The following is a 20,404-nucleotide window of genomic DNA, read 5'->3' on the forward strand; positions in this document are numbered from 1 at the left end:
AACACTTATCTTGCAACAAGAACAAAAAATGTTTAAAGACAGCAAAAGTTACTTTTGATCTTGATCAAACCAGAAATGAGCTACAGCCCATGAAAACTGCAGGTGCCATTCATCATCTTGTTTTCACTTTATACCAATACTATGTATCAGCTTACAATACATAATAACTGCATATTAGTTCCACTGTATGACTCATGTGTATGTATGAAGTCAGCAGTGACATCATACAAAGTGACAAAAATGTTACGTTAAACAGAGTAACGCATGTAGAGGATTCCCTGTCATTTAATATTTAGACCAATAAACAGTATATGACAGCTGACCATGTATGGACACAAACACAAATGACCACCCATGTAGACGGACTGTTCACTGTAACAAGCAAACTGTGAAATCTACAGTAACTTGCTGACAGCAGTTGGAAAGTAAGTTGCTTTAGAACATTGCACAGTAAACTTACTGTAAATGCAATTACAATACATATAAAATACTGTGATAATTATTACAGCAACAATAACAATACTGTAATTGGTATTATAGTAATAAGATAGTAATGTAATTATCACAGTAAAAAGATTCTTTATTTTACAACACAGCAATATTGTACTATTGTAACTATAAAATTATGACTTGAAACATATTGCACAGGTACAACATACATTTTGTTTTGAATTTTATGTTTTCGGAAACACTATTTTCCTGAAATACAATTCTTCCTCTTTTTTCCAAAAAACTCTGACCATGTAAACCTCATGGCATATATTTATTTTGTTAATCTTTCATGCATATTTAGAGAGTTTAAAAAGGATTTACATGTTTGTTTGCAAGTTCTTAGCTAATAATTGTACTATTAGATACAAACTTTAAAAAGAAAGAGAGAAAGAAAAAAAGTTGTTTATCATAAATACATTAAAGGATGCTTTAGGACAAGTCTGTCCTTGATGCAGAGCATTAAATTTTTGCTCTCAGATTGAACGCTCCTGAAAAAAAAAGGTAACACAGCACAGCATTCAGCCTGATATGGCCATTTCACATAAAACCCTTTAAACTAAAGCTAAACCTTTCGCTCCCCATGCTGTATATTCCAAGTCTTCGGTATCCAGGTGTAAGCAGAAATACAGATCCGCCCTAAAACAAATTAACAACTCTTATTCACTTCTATTTGTTGATGTTGAAAATCTGTTTTGAGCTCGTTCATTTACAAGGAGTTTTGCTCTGCACATGTGTCCTATGACAGCAAAGTGCTGAGCACATGACTAGATACTGAAAACTTGGATTGCACAGCATGAGAAATAAGCTTCTAAAACACAACTGGGTGAAGTAACAAGAAAAGCCAGTATGACTGACAATAAATCTCTTAAAACAGATCTTTGGCATGACTTTCTAAATTACTAGAGATTTTCTTTTTAATAATATACACCATTGAACGTTTCTGGACTACATTTGTACATTTATGCCTTAATTTAAACTTAAATGTTTAAACAAAAGCTCCAATAAATTATCTCAAGAATTTTTGACACAGATACAAGCTACTGCTGCTGTTGTCATGTACAACTGTCCCCTCATCCCCAGGGCGAGGGACACCCACATGGCGGACTGATGTGCTTGTATTGGGTCAACGTTACACAAGCTGTCAAACATGGTGCATCCCTCTGCTTTCAGTAGTCTCCTTCATATCCTTTTGCTTTATGCACAGATGTTTTTTAAATATTTGTTGCTTGTCCCAGTGTTGGGATCTTTTCAAGGGAAATGCAGCTACAGCCCATTTAGCTTCAAGAAGTTTAAACGTGTTTAACTGCTAGCTAGCAGCCATCAGAGCAAGTTGATGCTAATTAACATTAGCTTGGTATAAACAGAGATGGTTCTGTTTCAACGCACAACAATCTGTCATCACAACTGATCCTGTAGCTACTTACCCCACCAAAATGCTAACGTTAGCAAAAACCTACCCAACTTTGTTTGTAGTAAAACCTTTTTACTAGTATGTCAAACTAGAAGTCCGCATACAAAATAAGGGTTTGTTTAGACTAAGATGGTTATCCAGGTAGTTACAAAATGTTTTTCTTTTGTCTCCTAGCTTTAATATAATTTCATATTCAGTTAACCATATTTTGCTGTTAAGCATGGAAACAGTATATGACAAAATAAACTTGGTTCAAAAACCCACTTATTAGGCTTCTCAGATCACTGGACCGTAATCATCCAAAGGCTTCATCATTAACTAAAACAAGTTTTATCACAAAGCATCTTTCCATCAAGCTAAGTGGGAAAGTACTATATATACATACACACACACTCTCCAGCATTTAAGTAATACATGTAGCTAAAATCAGAATTATCTACATGTATAATGAAATACATGTCACATTTTCGCCTATTACTGTCACCATTTCATCTCACAGAAGAGGAGACTCATCACATATTTAAGGCTTGAAAAATGTGAGCAGTGCCCAATGCCTGATGATTGAGCTCTTACCCCAGAAAAGATCAAAGTCTTTGAGTGCTGTGTCGGCTATTATGCCCTGCAATTCTGCAAATCATGAGCCAGTGGGGCACAGATAAGCAAAGAAACAAAGAGCAGGATATAGTCTCTGTGAATGAGGCCAACTTTAAAGGCTCTTCGGAAGCCTTTTTAAAATGCTTCACAGGGCTTCAATGTTTTAGTAATCACAAGAAGTTAAGCCTGACCAAAAGTGGCAAAACAGTTAGGAATACATTAAAGCAGCACTACACATGGGGACTATTGAAAAAGTCTAAATTTAGAGCAAATTCTTTTTCTTCATAGTGTATATAAGTTATTGTCATGAGAGTACAAGGGGCTAATGAAGGCTCAACTGACTCTTTGAACTTATCCTTTTTGTCATGTTAGATCAAGACCCAAAACTATTATCTCTGTAGCTAATCAGATATTGCACCTAATTATTGTCTTCTGCACTGTTATCTCTGGCCCACTTCTTGTGTCATCATCACACTGTGATCACTTGTGCGAAGTAGGTCTTAATTAGAACTTCTTGGGGAGTGTGCAAAAGTGAAGCCTCAGCACATGAATTCCCCACCTAAGGGAGGTGAAAAAGTCAAGTCTTCTTCAATCCCTTTGCCCTGCATGTCCAGGCTGCCATCAAAAGAAATATTATCAGCGTGGTCTCGAAAGCTGCGCCCCTGAGTACACATCATTTTCCAGCAATAACAGCCATTGAAAGGTTTTCGAAGCTGACTCCACCTCTGCTGAAAGCAGGATGTGGCGGCGGACGCTAGCTGCCTGGCAGAATTTAGACTGAATCAGGGGTTTGGTTTGGTTTTGGCCTCTCAGTGGGGTTTTTCTTGCGCCGGGAAAGGTGCCGCTCTCTACCCTCGTGTTAACATTGTCAGAGTACAAAAACTACCCACTAGCAATTGATGCAGCATTTACACACTGAACTATGGTTTTGTGTCTCTCCCACACTATTCTAAAAATGACACAAAATGGAAAAAAAAAAAAGATCCACTGGGGAAAAGGTTCACCAGCTACAGTTCATAAAGTTTCAAACAGCAGTGGGTGGTTTTCTCTGGCGGATCTAAACAGACACAGCAGGTTAAAATTAGACTTTGTGAGCATATACAGGACGACAACATCTAAACAACAAACTTTTTCTTTCCGACATTTAATTTGTTTGTTGTTTTGTGGACTCGACATGTTTAGTAAAAACGTTAGCCTATTTTATTAAAGAATATGACGTGTTACAAAATGGTTCTGGGCGTAATCTCTAAGACCTCGATTTTACCTCAGCGGTCGACCTGATTTTTGTTGTTGTTGTTTGATCACGGCTAACTTTAGGCTGTTACAGAACTAAAATACTAGCTGTATCCATACAATTTTACATTAAATGTTAATTCATAACTTTGTTTAAAAAAAGGAGCTGAAACGCATCATTATATCTTTATATGATTTTAATTAATACAATTTGGATTTTACTTTTTTCTCCAAAACTGTCGACTACTGCAGAAACCACCAGTGCAGACAGTGACGTAATAAGGAATTCAGTTAAGTGTGTGTGTGTGTGTGTGCGCGCGTGCGGCATAGTTGTACTGTATTATTTTGTTGCAGCTGTCAGTCCAGATATACATTATAAAATATTAGGACAGACATGTTGGTAATCTGCCAGTGGTCATGTTCTTGTTTACAACTTTTCAAGAAAAACAACATTCAAGAACAAACTATAAAGGAACTATGATTCATGCTTTTGTGTAAACTGTATCACAACCACTTTCAGATGCTGAGGCCTCTAGGCTCAACCAAACCGATGAACTGAGCAAAACAGATTCTGCAGCAGGTTTCCACAGGTTTCAGGACACTGAGGTTTATCTAGTCAGCATCTCCAATGTGTAGACAATGGCTATGTTTACATTGGTGACAGTCTTTTAAAGTCCTATTTAAACTTATGTGTGGGTCTGTGGGTTTCTGTTAAAGATTATTACTGTACTCTATATAATCCATATGATAAGAGATCAGTACAATCAGATATGTATACTGGAAATATTAATCCTGGCATTCAGCGCTTGTGTTCAACATTGTATCTGATGTTATTTATAGCCATCTTGCCTGTAAAACATGACACTGTCATTGCTTTACTCAAAGCATGGAGCTAAATGGCTGCACATGACCAAGTTCTTTGACACAGGATGTCTTGAAATATCTTAAATGCATTTATTATTAATATCGACTTATTTAATATTGATAACATTTGGTCAGTGTGGAGTTGCGTAGTTGGACCATGTTATGTATTCAGTTAATATCTGACTGGGGGGCTTGGGGGGGGCTGGCTATGTCTTCTTTAAAATCATACATACTGTTAAGTAGTTCCAATAGCTATGTTGCTATTATGGATTGTGAATACATTAAACACAATGGGATGGTGGTGAGAGCTCACACAATGTTTCCATTCATTCCACCTTCCCTGATTCTGCCTTGAGCAAAGCCCTTACACACTGGGGAGAAGGCTCCTAAAATAGGCATGGGAGGATAAGAAGTATGCATTTGCATTACCCTAAGAATGTGAACAAGATGGAGAGACCAGGCAGTAAGAGGCGTGTGGCAGTTTTACCCCTCTGGGGGGTAAAAAAAAAAAAAGGCTCTGATACCATCCAGGCCATAGAGCAAGGACAGTTCTGCTTTTAGATGAGTCACTGTGAGGGCAGCACACACAGGAGAGCAGACTGGACCCCACTGGCAAAGCAAGCTGCATTTGACTGCTTGATCAAGTTACAACAATGGCCCCTCAAGAGAAAGACTGACAAAAGTCTAAACACAAACACACACACACACGTGGTGGTTCTAAAGCTTTGGCCAACCTATTTCAAATGTATGAGGCGGCCAAAACATTACTTTACTTTTACAATTATAACCTTGTAAAGGTAGAATTTATGACAAAGCTGTCACGGTGGACCGTATAAGATTGTACAGGTGTACTTAATAAATTGGCCAGTGAGTGTATGTCTTCAGGAAAAGATATACAGTCATACTGACAGTTTTAAAGGGTTTATTTATATTTTAATCCTGAGAAACCAAACACCAGACTATTCAGTCAAGATGCAGGACACTTATACCAAATGATTTTAGAATGGTGATATCCTAGAAACGTGTATGATCAAATGTGATTTCAGAGCAGCTGTCTGAGCAATGTTTTGCAATGAGAAACAACAGAGGAGGAAAAACTGTGGATGAAGTTATTGCTGAAAGGACAGAATCAGCATGACTTTTTGCTGAAACTGAATTGGGAATAAAGTTTTATTTTTAGTCACACATGAGGCTGGTGCTTATCAGTGTCAAACAGTTCATGATTCCCCTGCTTTTCCCTCTCATTTGGTGTTTGATACCTGTATTAATTTAGTTTTATATCACTATGCATCATTGTAAATGGCATTTGGCATTTATGAACGCAGTTCCACTGGGCACAGAGTGCACTGGGATGACGCTGCTAAATGCTATTTATTTTATGGTGTGTGTATCTGAACACTGTTCTGTAGGGTGCGGAAACACAGGCACACATGCAATTTTGTCACCTAAAAGGATGCATCGTCCTAATGCACTGTTTGCATCAACTCGCAATACAAAAACTTTGTTAAACATGGCAAAAAGGCAGGAGAAATAAAACGAAACTTGTGTTTGTGAACCGGTGTTTGTTAAAGGTTGCTAAAACAGTAAAACTGAATTAGCAGTAAAAGGAAGTCGATTTTTTTTTAAACAGTTATTCAGTACAAGGACATGCGTTACATACTGTTGTGCAATTGAACAACTATGTGTGTTACTATGACACTGTAATTTTTTCCCAATTATTATTTTACACTTGACATAATGCTGCTGAGCCCAGTAAATAATATTCACGTCTCAGAAAACTCCTTGTTGACAGAGAGTGCACCTCCCCTCTGTCTGGGAAACGCACCCATCTTCTGCTCCACAGATCACTGCCTGGTCAGCTGAGACTAATGAATGTACAGTACAGTACATAAATGACATCACACACTGCCATACTGCGATAAGAGACCTAAGCTTTTAATAATAGGGGAGGGTTCATGCCATATTAGCATTACACTGAAATGACAAGCATATGAGGCCTTAGGGAGCTGAAAATGCTGCTTATCCCCAAAGAATAAACTAACCTCAAAAAAATAAATAAATAAAAAACTTTAAAGATGACACACAGTAAAATGACTGCTATCACTCTCACTTACTGGAACGTCTAATATACTGATGATTGCTTCACGTGGGAAATGGCTGAGGCCTCTGAGATAACTGAAGGAAAACACTGCAGCATATTGAGAAAATAAGGGCACAATAACAGTCCTTCACTGCCCTTCCCAGTTGAATTAATTCCAGCATGTAGCTTTAAGAGAGTCTGACCCAGAATAATCAGTGGAGTTTTCAACAAGAGGTCAGCAGAGATGTACTGTAAAGCTGCGACAGCCTCAAGCAGGGAAGCTCTAAACAACTAAAATTAGCCTGACAACTGGTCTTTTGGTGAAAGAGAAACATAACAACCAGAGGCATTACACAATATGAAAATGGTTAGCCGTGGCCAAAGTTTTGATAATGTATTATTTAAGGTTAAAGTGATAGAACCCCTCAAGAAAAACCAGTATGGACCTTTAACACACACACAAAATCAGCATTTTGTGTTTATTTACATTTTAAATACAGTTTTAGACGATAAGGGTCATATTCTTTCCCTGAAGAGCAAAAAAGAGAAGAAGCCACATGGATGCTCTGTACTTTCCTTCCCAAATGCCTCACTTCTTTAGAGTTTTAAGAGCGACTGCCAGATTTACTGGAGGAATTACAAGGACTGAGTCAGACCGAGGGCTGTTACCATGGTCTCAACAGAGCAGGGTTTGCTTCAACATGCAGCTGAGATGGTGAGTGTCCCGCATCAGACTGAGAATCCTCTCCCCAAACCTTAGCCACAACCCAAACGTTAACCCCAGCATTTGTCTGCCTCCTGAGGTTAACAGTAGTCAGAATCTAGTGAGAATTTTAAAGAGATGTTCAACCCCAAATCACACACCTACATTCAGAAGACAAGACATGACTGCAATGCTACAATATCACTGTTAACAAAGGCAGCTGTTGTCATGGTTGTAAATAATATGGAGCAAAACGGCTGCACATGACCAAGTTCTTTGACACAGGATGTCTTGAAATATCTTAAACGCATTTATTATTAATATGTACTTATTTAAAATTGATAACATTTGGTCAGTGTGGAGTTGCCTAGTTACACAATGTGACCATGTTATGTTTTCAGTGAATATCTGACCTGGACATGGTGACTAACTTTAGGCATCTCTAAGGACTAAGAGTAGTGGTAAATGAATGAAAGACTTTTCCAAATGTTATTCATAATTATCTTGATTATTAGGATATAACAGCAGACACACACACACACAGACTGGATCAAGGCCATCACACCCCAGTAAACAGCAAGTATGTGATCAAGACAACATGTCGACATGAATCATTTCCATTATGGGGGAGAAATCACTGCCGACATAAAATGTGAAAATATGATATGGCCGAACCCATTAGCCTTCCACTTACCCCTGCATTGATCATTAAAACCTTATAAGCAGGCCAGAATCACAGTCTAGTGTAAACCAAAGAGAGAGAGGTATTGACTAAATTGACCATAATCATGTCAACACTCGCTCGTGTGGAAATAAAAGCCACACAAGGGAGTGTAATCATGCACAGAGTTTAAAAGAAACACCCAACTGTCATTTAGGGAAATATACCACCATTTCGAAGGCTGAACTTCTCAGACAAATGTGTATTTCATATGAAAAATATGGCTGGGCTGCCTTTCCAGTCCAATAAACTCAATAAACTGTTAATGATAAAGCAAATTGAAAATGTCACAAGGTATACAAAATGCTGAAAGGAATTCTCTGCAACCTTGATGAATGGTGCTGCATATTGGATATTTATGAATTATGTGGCTACACGGCTGTACCACAATTCCATTTAAAACTCATTTTAACTGGCACCTGGCCCACAGTCACGGACACAATAGAAACTGTTATGACACTAAAGGCAAACTTTAGCACAATGTTGAAGTAGTGCTTCACATTTTGTCAGATTGAAAAGTAAATTCTCCACTAAAGGGAAAGCCTAATTCATCACAAACGTCTGCAGCCTTTAATGTGTGTTAATAAGGAAGCTTGTTTGAAGGAAAGTATGACAGTACAGTAAGTGTTTCTGTTATCAAACACCATACAGAGAGCATGCAAGCATTAGAGTATCTCCAGAGACAGCATGTTTCTTATCCACCATCCTCCTCACAGACAGTATCATATTGTGGCAGCAGCTCAGCATGGACCATTAGCAAAAGTGTTCTATTTTTATTTTTAATCCAGTTCTGCTCATTTTTCCATTGCTTGGCATCTTTTTCCACTTTCTCTGCTGCCTTTTTACAAAGCATTTTGCAGGGATGACGTTCCAACACCCCTTTTTTTTGTTTCTGTTAGAGAAGATCAGATCAGATTATGAAGGGTATGGAACAGATTTCTGAGCCTCACAACTGATAAATATGTCTTGTGTGGCTGTTTTCTGGAACCAGGTGTTACTTGGCAGCAGTACAGTTATGCAGTGCAAAATGCATTATATGGTTATAACAGTCCAATCACATTAATAAATATTTAATATTTTATCATTATACATTAATCCAATGGAAAAACAGACCCAGGAATTTGGTCTGTAGTAGCGTGTATACCAGTCATTTCTAACTTTCCCAGAATCTGCATCTGATGTGCATTTGGTGGGAAATATTTTGAGTTCTGTTTGGATTTCGAGCTGTGACACACCAATCCAATGTCAACGAACTAATGCCGAACCGCTGCATCAGGTCACAGACAGATTAGAACTACTTCTAATCAAGGATATGCCTGTTATGAACTATAACAACAATACAATTTGTACAGGCATTGCGCACTGATTTGCCGAGCTGAACGGAAAATCAGAGTAGTCTCACTCACTGACAGGCCGATAGACAGAGAGCCAACATGTCAAATCAGCCAAAAAGCTGCTGACAGAGGTCAGAATAGCAGTCATGGTGTGGGACACACCACAAACACTGGGCTGAGTGATGCCTGGCACTCCCAGAAAGCTGACTGTTAGCTTGGTGAGTCCCAGCCCTGAGATTAATACATTTGCAACAGTTATTACTATTAAGAGCATCAACAAAAACATGCACAAACCATTTCCCACACAAACTGGTATACAGGGTTTCCTACACCTAAAATACACTGGGACACTTCATGACATTTGCCTCTGTAATTATGATATCATTATCCCGTGATTATGGCCATTTATTAATTTGTGTCCGATATTTAAGTCTCACTTGTTTTATAGTATCTCCCTAACATGTACATGAACTAGATAATCAAGCAAATAAAGATGTGAAATTGAGAATGGATGTGTATGCAGCGATGTACAGTATTTGTGTTTCATGTAGTATAGCTGTGGGGGTTCATGCTCCGTCCACTAAAAGGAGGCGCTGTGATATCTCAGAGTCTCTATTTGCAGCCTGTTGAATATGCAATCATGCCTTTGTTGAAACTGAAGAGGGCTGTGTGCTCAAGCTCTCAGACTAAGAGACAGGGCAAATATAACCCAGCATGCACACACACACACACACGCGCACAAATGGTGGTGATGGCAAGCTCTTTTGCCAAGATACACAGGAACCAAATTGCTTATTCCCACTATGTTGTGTTTCTAATTTGTTGATTATGATGGCTAAATCCTACTAGATCCTGCTCCAATTAAGTGACATGCCACTGATATCGATGGAGTACGATCGGCTTTTAGATTGGCCAGGTGCTCAAAATCTCTGCTCTCATCTTCCACTGATCAACAACAAAGTAGTAAAGCAACAGACGTATCACTCTGGGATTGTGGTTTTTCTAACAAAATCCATTTGTTATAACCATTAAATGAAACATTTTTTATAAATAATTAATTTATTTCTATCCCAAAGACACAAACCTCGGTTGTTTATGTGCTGCATACCGTCCCAAGTTTAACCTTTATCAGGACATGAGCTATTATACAAAATACTCTGAAGATGTAAACAAACTAAGTGATTATCCAGAGGTCAGGAGGAAGAATCTACACTGATACACAATCTTTAGTTTTGACCTTTTAGTATTCATGTGCCACTGGACTTCTGTAACAAATTCGATTTTTAAACATATTTTCATCATAAATCTAAATGCAGCATCTGAATTTATCTCTTTTTTCTTTTCTCTCTTTTTTTTTAATATATCAGCTGCATACGGTTGTGTTACTTTGAACAAAATACAGGCTCTGAGGTGTAGGAGTTAAGCTCTCTCCAGTAGATATCCAGTATTAGGGAGATAAATACCACAGCTGGCTCTCCAAAGAGTTCAGGAGATTTATGGATTGCTTCTGTGCAGCAGGCCTCTGGGAGGCAAATATTCTATCAAATTTTCCAAATGTTTTGGTATGTGCAACACGCACATACAAACACAAACGGACTCCAGCCATGCCTGTAAGGTTGAGCTGCAGCAGCTGCTACTATGGTTGTAGTGTAAGAAAGACTGATGCATTGCTGAAATCAGACTAAAATTCATTTACAAAAGCACAAACACAAGTAAAAAACAGGTGCAGAGTGTATACGTTTGTGATTTGATTTGTTGGGGACCAACACTTTTGTATTTTGCATCATCCCTATAACAACTCCCACAGTGTGTTCCACTACAGTGTGTGCATGTCCCACATGCTCTCAAAGACATGCAGGGCTGTAAAAAGCATGGCAACAGGGCAAAAATAAAAAGGAAAAGATGAACATGACAACAACTCAACACAACTGAGTACTAGTGAACAAAATAAAACAAGTGGAAGGCCTTCTTTTGTTCATTTACGTATTTTAGTGGAAAATGATCTGCCGAGAGATGGCCCCCACGCCTGGAGAGGCCAGTTAGTGGGAAGGGCCATGACGGATAAATCTGATCCTTCGCAGAGGCAGTATTGATCCAGCAAAAGCACACTACATGAATCAAGTATGGGCTCTGCGCTGTTAGGTTCTTCACTCTGTGGGATGGATTTCTACAGTGCAATGCAAACATACACTTTCCCATGTAGCCCAAACTGAACAAGCTGGTCATTAAACCCAATCAGACTGAGGGGTCCTGGCACTACTGAGGGAGCTTGGACTTGAATTTCATGAGTTCTGAATGTGGAGATTTAAGCTTAGGAAGGAAGCAGTGCCACTGTTATCCCAAATACCATTAAGCTTACGCAGACTCCTCAAGCGGTCAGCCTGTACAACCTGCGTGCTAATTTTAGTGTTGCTCAAACAACTTTGTATAGTTGCATAATCTAAACATAATATTTTTCTACCATATATAAATATTGTCTGTTACTTAATATGAATAAATAATATCAATCTACATTGCTTTTTTATTGAATTGTCCTCTCATTTCAAGCGTTCACATTGCAGTTATGTGTAATGGTGGGAAATGAACTTTACAAAAGCAGTCATGATCCAATTCTGCCTATGTCTCCTCTCCACTAATTGCTGTGCCGGTCCGCGATGAGTCATTTTATGGCTCACCCTTGTCCTTAGCAACAGCCAGTTTCTCCCTTCTTCTGTTGTCTCGCTCTTTTAGTGGTATTTCCAGAACGGTCAGATGAACCGGCATCTATCTCTGCTTTGTCTCTTATGTTATTTCACAGGGACAACCTGTTTCAGTCCTTCTGGATTTAACAGACTGCTGAGCACAGAGTGTTTACAACACGCAAGCAAACACGCACAAAGACACACACCAATACGCATAGACACCCACACATCTCCAGAGGATAGGATCTCAGAGAAGCAACACAGCCTATTTCACTGCAAATTAGGCTAATCACGCTCCAGAGAGGCCCAGTTATTAACCCTCATAGACATTATAAAAATGGCACCTAAATCATAGGAATATCTGAATATCTGTTGGCCTCTTACACAGTAATGCTACGTTTAGCCCTGGAGTTCTTGGTGGGAGCTAGCTGTGAGGATAACACTTGGTCATATGCACCCTGAGCAGCTTTGGCTGATGATATCATCTAAGAGCAAATGTTTCTCACTGGAGAAAATGCCTCAGTGCAGTCTATATTCTAAAAAGAAACCCAGTCTGTTAAAGCAGTGATATTAATCACAATAAGACTATTAGGGAGACATAAAATACTTTTATTTTTTGCACAGGAATAATATACAAAGTTATAAGCACATAATAACTAGAATTATCAATATGCGAGCTTCACTGTCAGCAGGATTTGCTCAAATCCACCTTCTATATTCTATAATCTTCCCTTTGAATTTACACTCTAATCACATGATATATCAAAATAATGCCACTTACACTAGTGATTTATCCAGGTCAGAAAAAGCTGGACATTCAAAGGACCAGTTACCTGTCCCTAAAAGGCAAGTGGTGTTCCTGCCAAAATATTTTGCAGCTGCAGTGTGCTGAGGCCTGATAGCATCTCCAGTGCCTCAGCAAGACGAGAGCTCACCACGGGGAACCAAAGACTGTGTGACGTCCATGAAAGATTGAGCCCAGAAATGCCGAGCCCGGAAGAGATGAATCCCCGCTGGTTAACCCTCAAGTGAGACACTCTCTGGTTCAAGCCCATCATTTTTTGACCATTACATGCGTCAGCATCTTGGATCAAAATTAAACTGATCTTCTACATGTACTGAGCAGTACATGAATGACATGTGAGAAACCCCATCATTTGATTGAAAATGTCAGATTTAAATGACATTGTTCTGCGTATTATTTTATTTCCTTTTAGAGGACAGGCTGGTGTACAACATCCCCGTATAAGCACCTTTTTCCATTTATAATTGCCATAGGTTGTTTTTAACTACACACATTCTTCACGAAAATCTAAGCTTACTAATGGTTCAGGAACAATAAAAATGCTCCAGGTGTTGTTGATAGGAAGGTGTTTTACAGTTACACTGCATTAAAGAGCTGAATTGTTTTAAACACAATATAACTGATGCTGAAATCAAACATTGACATATGTATCAGTCAGCTGACGGGAAACTAAGCAAACACAATTATGAACACTAACATAAGTCATTTATGAATCGATAGTGCTGGAGTCTTTTGTTGTTTCAAAACAAAATTATTAAATTGTTCAAAATAAATTGCAACTCTAACGTTTCACAGAAACATTACAGACGAAGCTGCCATTGTTCACAGCATCATCTGCTAATTAGCATTAGATAACATTTCATATGTTTAAAACACAACCATACTAATTTTGTTTGTTGTTAATTTAATTAGCTGTGAAAGCTTAGTGCAAATAACATAATCCAATCACATCGTTGTCAAACCCTTCCTCCCAAGGTCTGTCAACAATGATAACTAATTATCACCTCACCCTAGTCCACAGGGTTTCTGTCCAGAAAACACGAAGGGTAACTATGTGGTCATCTGCAAAAACATTAGCTATAGTCTTAATGTGTCTCTCCATCCATTCTTTCTCCCGTCTGTCTGTCAGTCAGTCAGTGCTGTTGCATTTACACCCACATGTGTAGCTTCTGTAGGTGGTCTGTTCTTTGTCTGTTTCAGCAGGTAAAGTAGCTGTTCTTCTCTGCAAATGCTTACTGCCTATTGCTTCTTGTTGTTGTTACTCCACAATGCAAAACTCAACCCATAATGGAGAGCGAGGGTTCATCCCAATGCAGGCCTATCATCAAGTGCTGCCTTCACTGCTTGGTCACAGCCCGGGTTTTAGTCGAAGCGGCAAACAAAATGCGAAACATAGTGAGTTCATACACGAAGCCTCTTCCATTCGTGTCTCATTCAATCCTGGCATTCGACATCCTGTCAGTAAGTGACAAAGAAACTCCTAAAAGTGGAAACAGTTTTTCTTTGCCTCTAACAAATCAATTTATATACACTGGACTAGAGTCATTTCATCACCTTGTCACCTGCTCTGTCCATAACGTGCATTGCCAATATATCCTGCGAGAGTTGTCCCTATGATGCACATGTGTGCCAAGCATAAGACATGTACAAGTGCAAATGGACAGGCATTAGACCCACCAGTGGGAATGAGATCCAGCAGGTGGAGAGAGAATCTCACCGCTGGCACGTTTGGTCTCATTTCACAGCGTGTCACTGCCTCATTACCTCTAAACCTATTTTCTGCCAAATGAATGAGCTCAATTTTTTTTTTTTTTTAGGCTTTTGTTCAGAGACTTCCTAAAGACGTCAAAGTTGGGAGGCTGATCTCCACACTGCTTCAGCCTCTCCATGGAGGCAGTCCAGATCCCATCCTTCCCATCATCTCACATTAGCCTCCCACTTCTTTTTTAGTTTGCTTGGTTTTGTAGAGATTCACAGCTACAAATTCTGATCTAATTTTTCAAAATTAATAAATACATTTATATTCTATTTGCCTGCGTAATTTATACTTAAAATTACAAAAATTTCCACCGACCAATCCCAAGTGGGGACGAGCTGACAGACCTAACCTTATGTACACGCGTTCGTCTGCACGTGTGTGTTTGTGTGTGTGTTTGAGTGTGTGTGTGCGCGTTGCTAGCGCTGGTTTGTTGGCGACCCCCAGCGTACAGGATGCGAACTTTTGGATCACTCTCTTCTTTTAAACGTCACAAAACATGTCCACATAAAGCCTCAGTCTTCATAATCCCCAGTGTCGACAGTACAACACTAATTATTTGAATAAGTTTGGTACAACAGCTCCAACGCTTTGCGGAATTTTTCCCCCCGTTCTCTCTTCTTACAGACAGACAGACATTGAAACCCACCATCAATTCCAGCGTTTCAGTGTCAGTGTCAGAACTTGCAGTGGCGTAGATTATAAAAACATGAGACATGTTGTCGAACAGCAACGTTAAATGTAAAACATGGAATATCTCGTTGTTTCGCTTCTGCCAATCATGTCTTTCATTTAGTGACATTACATGAAATAGTCTACAATCGATTCGTGTCTTACCTGCGCGCGACACTCCGTTTTAACCACATTTTCTCGACTGCCGAACCCGACTCAGTCCTCCAGGTACCCTCCCATTTAGATGGGTTTCCACCAAAGTCGACTATAGCTGATAAAACAAAAACACTCAAGTGACGGACCTTACTCCAGCTGTCATTAATGCAAACATTATTTAAGCCATATCCTCCAACGTTGCGCACATCGAATTCCTCCGACAGCGGTGCCAAATCCCACTAAAAATACCAGCGCGATAGTCTGGCTTCTGTGAAGTTGCTCGTCAGTCTACGATAATCTTCCTCCTTCTCAGTTAAAAGGAGAGGGCTACGCGCGTGCAGGCGGCCAGGTGAGCGGGAAGCCAAAAAAAAAAAAAAAAAAAAAAAAAAAAAGAGAGGTGCCCCTCAAACTTTGCCTTGACGCAAAGCTTTCATCTCCCCCCGGCTGGAAAAACGGAGGTGCAACACACGAGGAGCAAAAACGAGGCATGTAGTTGGCATCATCGTCGCTGACATGATAGTGCGCCTTCTCCTACATTGTTGACAAGTAGATGAACGTCCAAAAAATAAAAATAAAATAAAAAAAAACCCAAAATAACAAACAAACAAAATTTAAAAGGAGAGGAATGAAAACCGGGGGTGGAAAATGTTCGGTTCTATGAAGCGCGGAGGAGACAAGTCACCACTGGCAGGGGGTCCTCATTATCCACTCACATCTCTGGGGGTTTTGAGGGGTGCGGACGGGTTAGATAGCCCAAAGTTAACAAAAAATAGGTGCAACTGAAAAAGGGAAGCAGGGGGAGGGGGGGAGCGACTAAGGAGAATCCAGGAGGATGAGAGTTGTTGCAGAGCAGCTGGAAACGGGAGGAATGGGAGATTGTCACTAAAGAGGAGATGAGGCTGCTCCGTCCCCTCCTGCTGCTGCTGCTGCTGCTCCTCTTCTCTCAGACTGACGAACGACCTGCCTGCTGTGCCCCACGCTGCCGTGACGTCATTTTAAAAGCCAAAAATGTCATGTGCTGAAAGTGTCTCACATCATAAGGGGTGTGAGTGTTAGAACGGGTAAAGGGCAGCGCTGTCTAGTTGACAGCACAGAGCAGTAGTGTGGGACCGAGTGTGGCCACATTTGACACGGACATAACAAAGAAATAAAAATTCATTTTAAAAATTGGAAATGATGTTAATGTTTTTAGTGCGAAAAACCATATAACATCACGCTTGGTATTATCATACTTCTGAGTCAGTTTTGGAACTACAGTCATGGTATTTATTACTATACACTAAAGATCATAATAGTTTGCGTTAAAATAAACTATTATTTTCAATAAAAAGGGAAATTAAAAAATCTTGTGAAAATGGAAATAATAAGAAATAAAAAGGGAAAGTAGCGCAATAAACGTGGGGAATGCTAGTTTTCTGCAAGTGTAGTTACTGTGGCTAATTTGTGGCTAAGATCCTGGAGTCAAGAGTCAAACAAAGTGGTACTGGCTGTTCAGGGGTACTGGCTGTTGTGGAAAATAATACTGGAAAGTAAACAAACAAACAAACAAACAAAAGCTGCCGGGGGTCTTGATTATGGAGGGGGATGACTGCAGGACAACAAATGGGAGACTGGTTCCCTCAAGTTGCCACAAAGATGCTGCAGGTGCGTAGCATAGCATTTGTTTACGTCTGTGTTTAGTTGCTCACCCAGTGTGTTTGAATAGCCAGTTATTTAGCTAAGTGAGTGTGTGGTCAGTAAATGTGTGTACATTAAATATGCTAAAGTAGTGTTGTGGACTGAATGGAAGTTGTATGATCATTTTATGATAAATAGCCATGTGGAGCTGATTTTAGACAGGTAAAGTTTCCCTGATTAAATGCTTGGAAGGTGAACAACAAGGCTTCAGAGTTTTTCCGTTAACTAAAGTAATATTGTGTGTGTTTTTTCGGGATTTTCAAGCTATTGTGTTTCAGCTATAGGCTGCTGCTTTATGAGCAAAGTACTTTTAAAGTGTACTCTGATGAAACTTGACAGTATTGTAGTTTGAATGAGGTTGGACAACTAGTGTATGTCAATCTAGGTGCCCGGGCCAACCCCCTTTTTGCTTTTTTAACATTTACTTTTGACCTTCCAAACATTAACGGCACAGACAGTAAAATCTGGACCTGGTGAAGGCAGTACTGTAAATTGTGTTTTTCAAAATGATGTCTACTGATGTGGACCTCAAGTAAAGTGTCGAAGGCAATGAGGTAAAAAAGTGCAAAGTGAGGATAATATGTTAAGCACTTTTAATTCATAAATCTACATTTCTGCGCTGAAAATACACATCCAATCTGTAAAGTACTATACTAATAGTAGCCATGTAGATTTAAAATAAAGAAAATTGGGGTTTGTGTGTGTGTCTGAGTGTGTGTGTGAGTGAGAAAGAGAGACAGGGGTGGTAAAGGTTCACTGCTGTGTCCCTACCAATGTTGAGACCAAACCAATGACCTTGCATGTGATTAAGTATGCAGGACACCCTCCTTCACTCGTAAATGTAGCTTATAGGTGGAAACGGCTTAATTATTGTTGGAATTATTACAATTTAAATTGATAAAAGCTGGGAAACTTGCAACAACATACTAAACAAACCAATGTGTTGCCGAGTGTGTTACCATATTTCCCTTAGGACATGAAGACAATATTTAACTGTCATCCTGGGCTTTTTTTTTTTTTTTTACACACCTTTGCTACAACATGTCAACAGTAGGCATAACCCCATTACATTAGAATGAATATGCTGATATGACCGCACAGCGAGAGCGGTGAAAATATTATCTATGACAAGATCAACTCTTGCGTGAGAAAAACAGAGAGAATGTGTCGGCCTTTCTTGTCTACCTCAGGGTCAAAGTGTCAAACCAATGAACACACCTGTTTTAGTCTTTGCAACTGCTGTCTCAAAGGTTACACAGTGAAAAGATTGCAGGCAAGCACTGCGTATGTTAGCTTTATTTGGACTTTTTTTGTGTTCAAATTCTCCAGCTACTGGAGAGATTCACATTTTGAGCCTGCAAAATTACCTTCCCTTTGCCTCAGGCGTGATTTTGTGTTGTAGCACTTTCAGGCTTTTTCTCATACTCTTCAGGATTGCTTTGATCAGCGTGTAGTTACAGTCACTCTTCTTGCAATCAGATAAATTGCAGCTGTTTATGAAATTGGCTGCTCTATGCATGATGAGGCAACTTTCCTCCCCCACTAATTGTTGCCATGAAGGGCACTTCTGTCAAATACCGTGATTACTACATTAGTGTGTATACATACATACTGATCCAAGTGGATACCTCTGTCTGAGGAAACCATCAGTATCTCATAGCAGATGGAAGCTGTCATCACTCCCTTTCTTTCTCTCACTTCCTCCAACTCTTTCCTTCTCATTCACACTCCCTCTTCCACACTCACTGTTTTGCATGTTGTCCTCCCATGTTGCGTGTTTGTGTATGTACTCACACATGTTTGTTTCTGTTGGTTCATGCAAGCTACGTAAGTGTGACACAGTGTGAACAGGCTTTTTTTTTTTTTTTTGCCTCAGAAACAGAGTCACAGGTTATCATGCATGCCCAAAACTGCAGGTGGCTTCATCTCACATGGACCTAAACTCAGCATACTAAACATCTGTTGTGTAAGCCATTAACACCCCACTATGAGAGTGCAAATTAAAAGGAAGAGGGATTTGAGTATTTCTGTATATGTGCTAAGCTGACTTGAGTCACTCTGAACAGCAGTCGTGGGTACAGTTTAAGTTTGGACAGGGAAATGAAGGTTGCTAAGGGGGTTGATGGCTGTGGTCTTGCTGGAGTTAAGGACAGATGTAGTGTCTTCACATGGTTCTCACTGGGCAAACATTCAATCTGTGTCCAGTATAAAGGTTGTCACGACACGCTAGCGCTGGCCATTGTTTTAAACTCATTTTTTTACCCTGAAAAATAGTTGGAGGTGACTTTTGAAGGAGTTGGAGACTATAGTTCTTGCTATACCCTTTACTGTATTTTTTTTTTCAGTTTGCTTCCTTCTTTGACCCACAGTAATTAAGTGGAATGCAACACAACTGTTATGCATTTAGTTAACAGTTATTTTAATAAACAATGATCTAATAATATTGCTTAATTTTATTACTATTGATGTTGGAGGCAATTTTCTTCAAATCTAATGTTGCCAAGTCTATGGCCATATGAAAGCAGAAGGAAAACACCAGGGAACAGTGGAAAGCACTTATACTGTAAATTCTCTTGCTGACTTTGAAACACAGTAAACATCCTAAATCTGCTGTATTGTTATACTGTGCAGAGTTATTCCAATGTAAACATATAAGCTGTTGCTCCAAGTGACTATTTGACGGAATTTGGCTGAAATTTGAGTGGGGGTCTAAAAGCTGTATCTTTTTTACATTTCACACAATCCTTGTAACGTGGGATTTTATGGATCGATTAATCAATCAAAATTTTATTTACGTATATAGCACTTTTCATACAGATTAAAGAATGGTGCACCAGGCAAAAACAATAAACGATAAAAACAGTCAGAACAGTGAGAATAATGAAAATTATTGTTATTATTATTACATTGAATGAAAGTAATATATCAATTTTTCAGACTCCATGCAGTATTTTTCTATGTAGCTATAATAATAGAACATACTCATAACATAAAGTTTTATTTTAATCGTATTATTTCTCAGTTCATATGGTACAATTATAAAAGTCACTTAATTCAGAAATTTACACATTTTTGAGGTTTTCCTTTAGTTGATTACATACACTAACTCTGGTTTTTATATAAATATGTTGCAATGGCAGAAATCTGGGAAGTTGTTAACTTTCTCTTTCTGCTACTAGTGAGGAAAGTATTGCCAATCAGAATAGACTGCCAGAGATATCTCCC

The 20,404-nt window shown here is 39.1% G+C and overlaps 1 protein-coding gene across 2 annotated transcripts in view; it reads right to left on the reverse strand.

Annotated features, from left to right (window-relative positions):
• Positions 1 to 16,461, reverse strand: part of ajap1 (adherens junctions associated protein 1) — a 42,994-nt gene extending 26,533 nt beyond the window's left edge. For both annotated transcript variants that reach the window (XM_067528171.1, XM_067528170.1), the window contains exon 1: positions 15,512 to 16,461. In XM_067528171.1, coding sequence (XP_067384272.1) covers positions 15,512 to 15,540 — 29 coding nt within the window. In that variant the 5' untranslated portion in view covers positions 15,541 to 16,461. The remainder of the gene's footprint in view (positions 1 to 15,511) is intronic.
• Positions 16,462 to 20,404: the final 3,943 nt, after the last annotated feature.

Source organism: Channa argus, chromosome 13 (assembly GCF_033026475.1).
Source record: "Channa argus isolate prfri chromosome 13, Channa argus male v1.0, whole genome shotgun sequence".
NCBI classification, from domain to species: domain Eukaryota; kingdom Metazoa; phylum Chordata; class Actinopteri; order Anabantiformes; family Channidae; genus Channa; species Channa argus.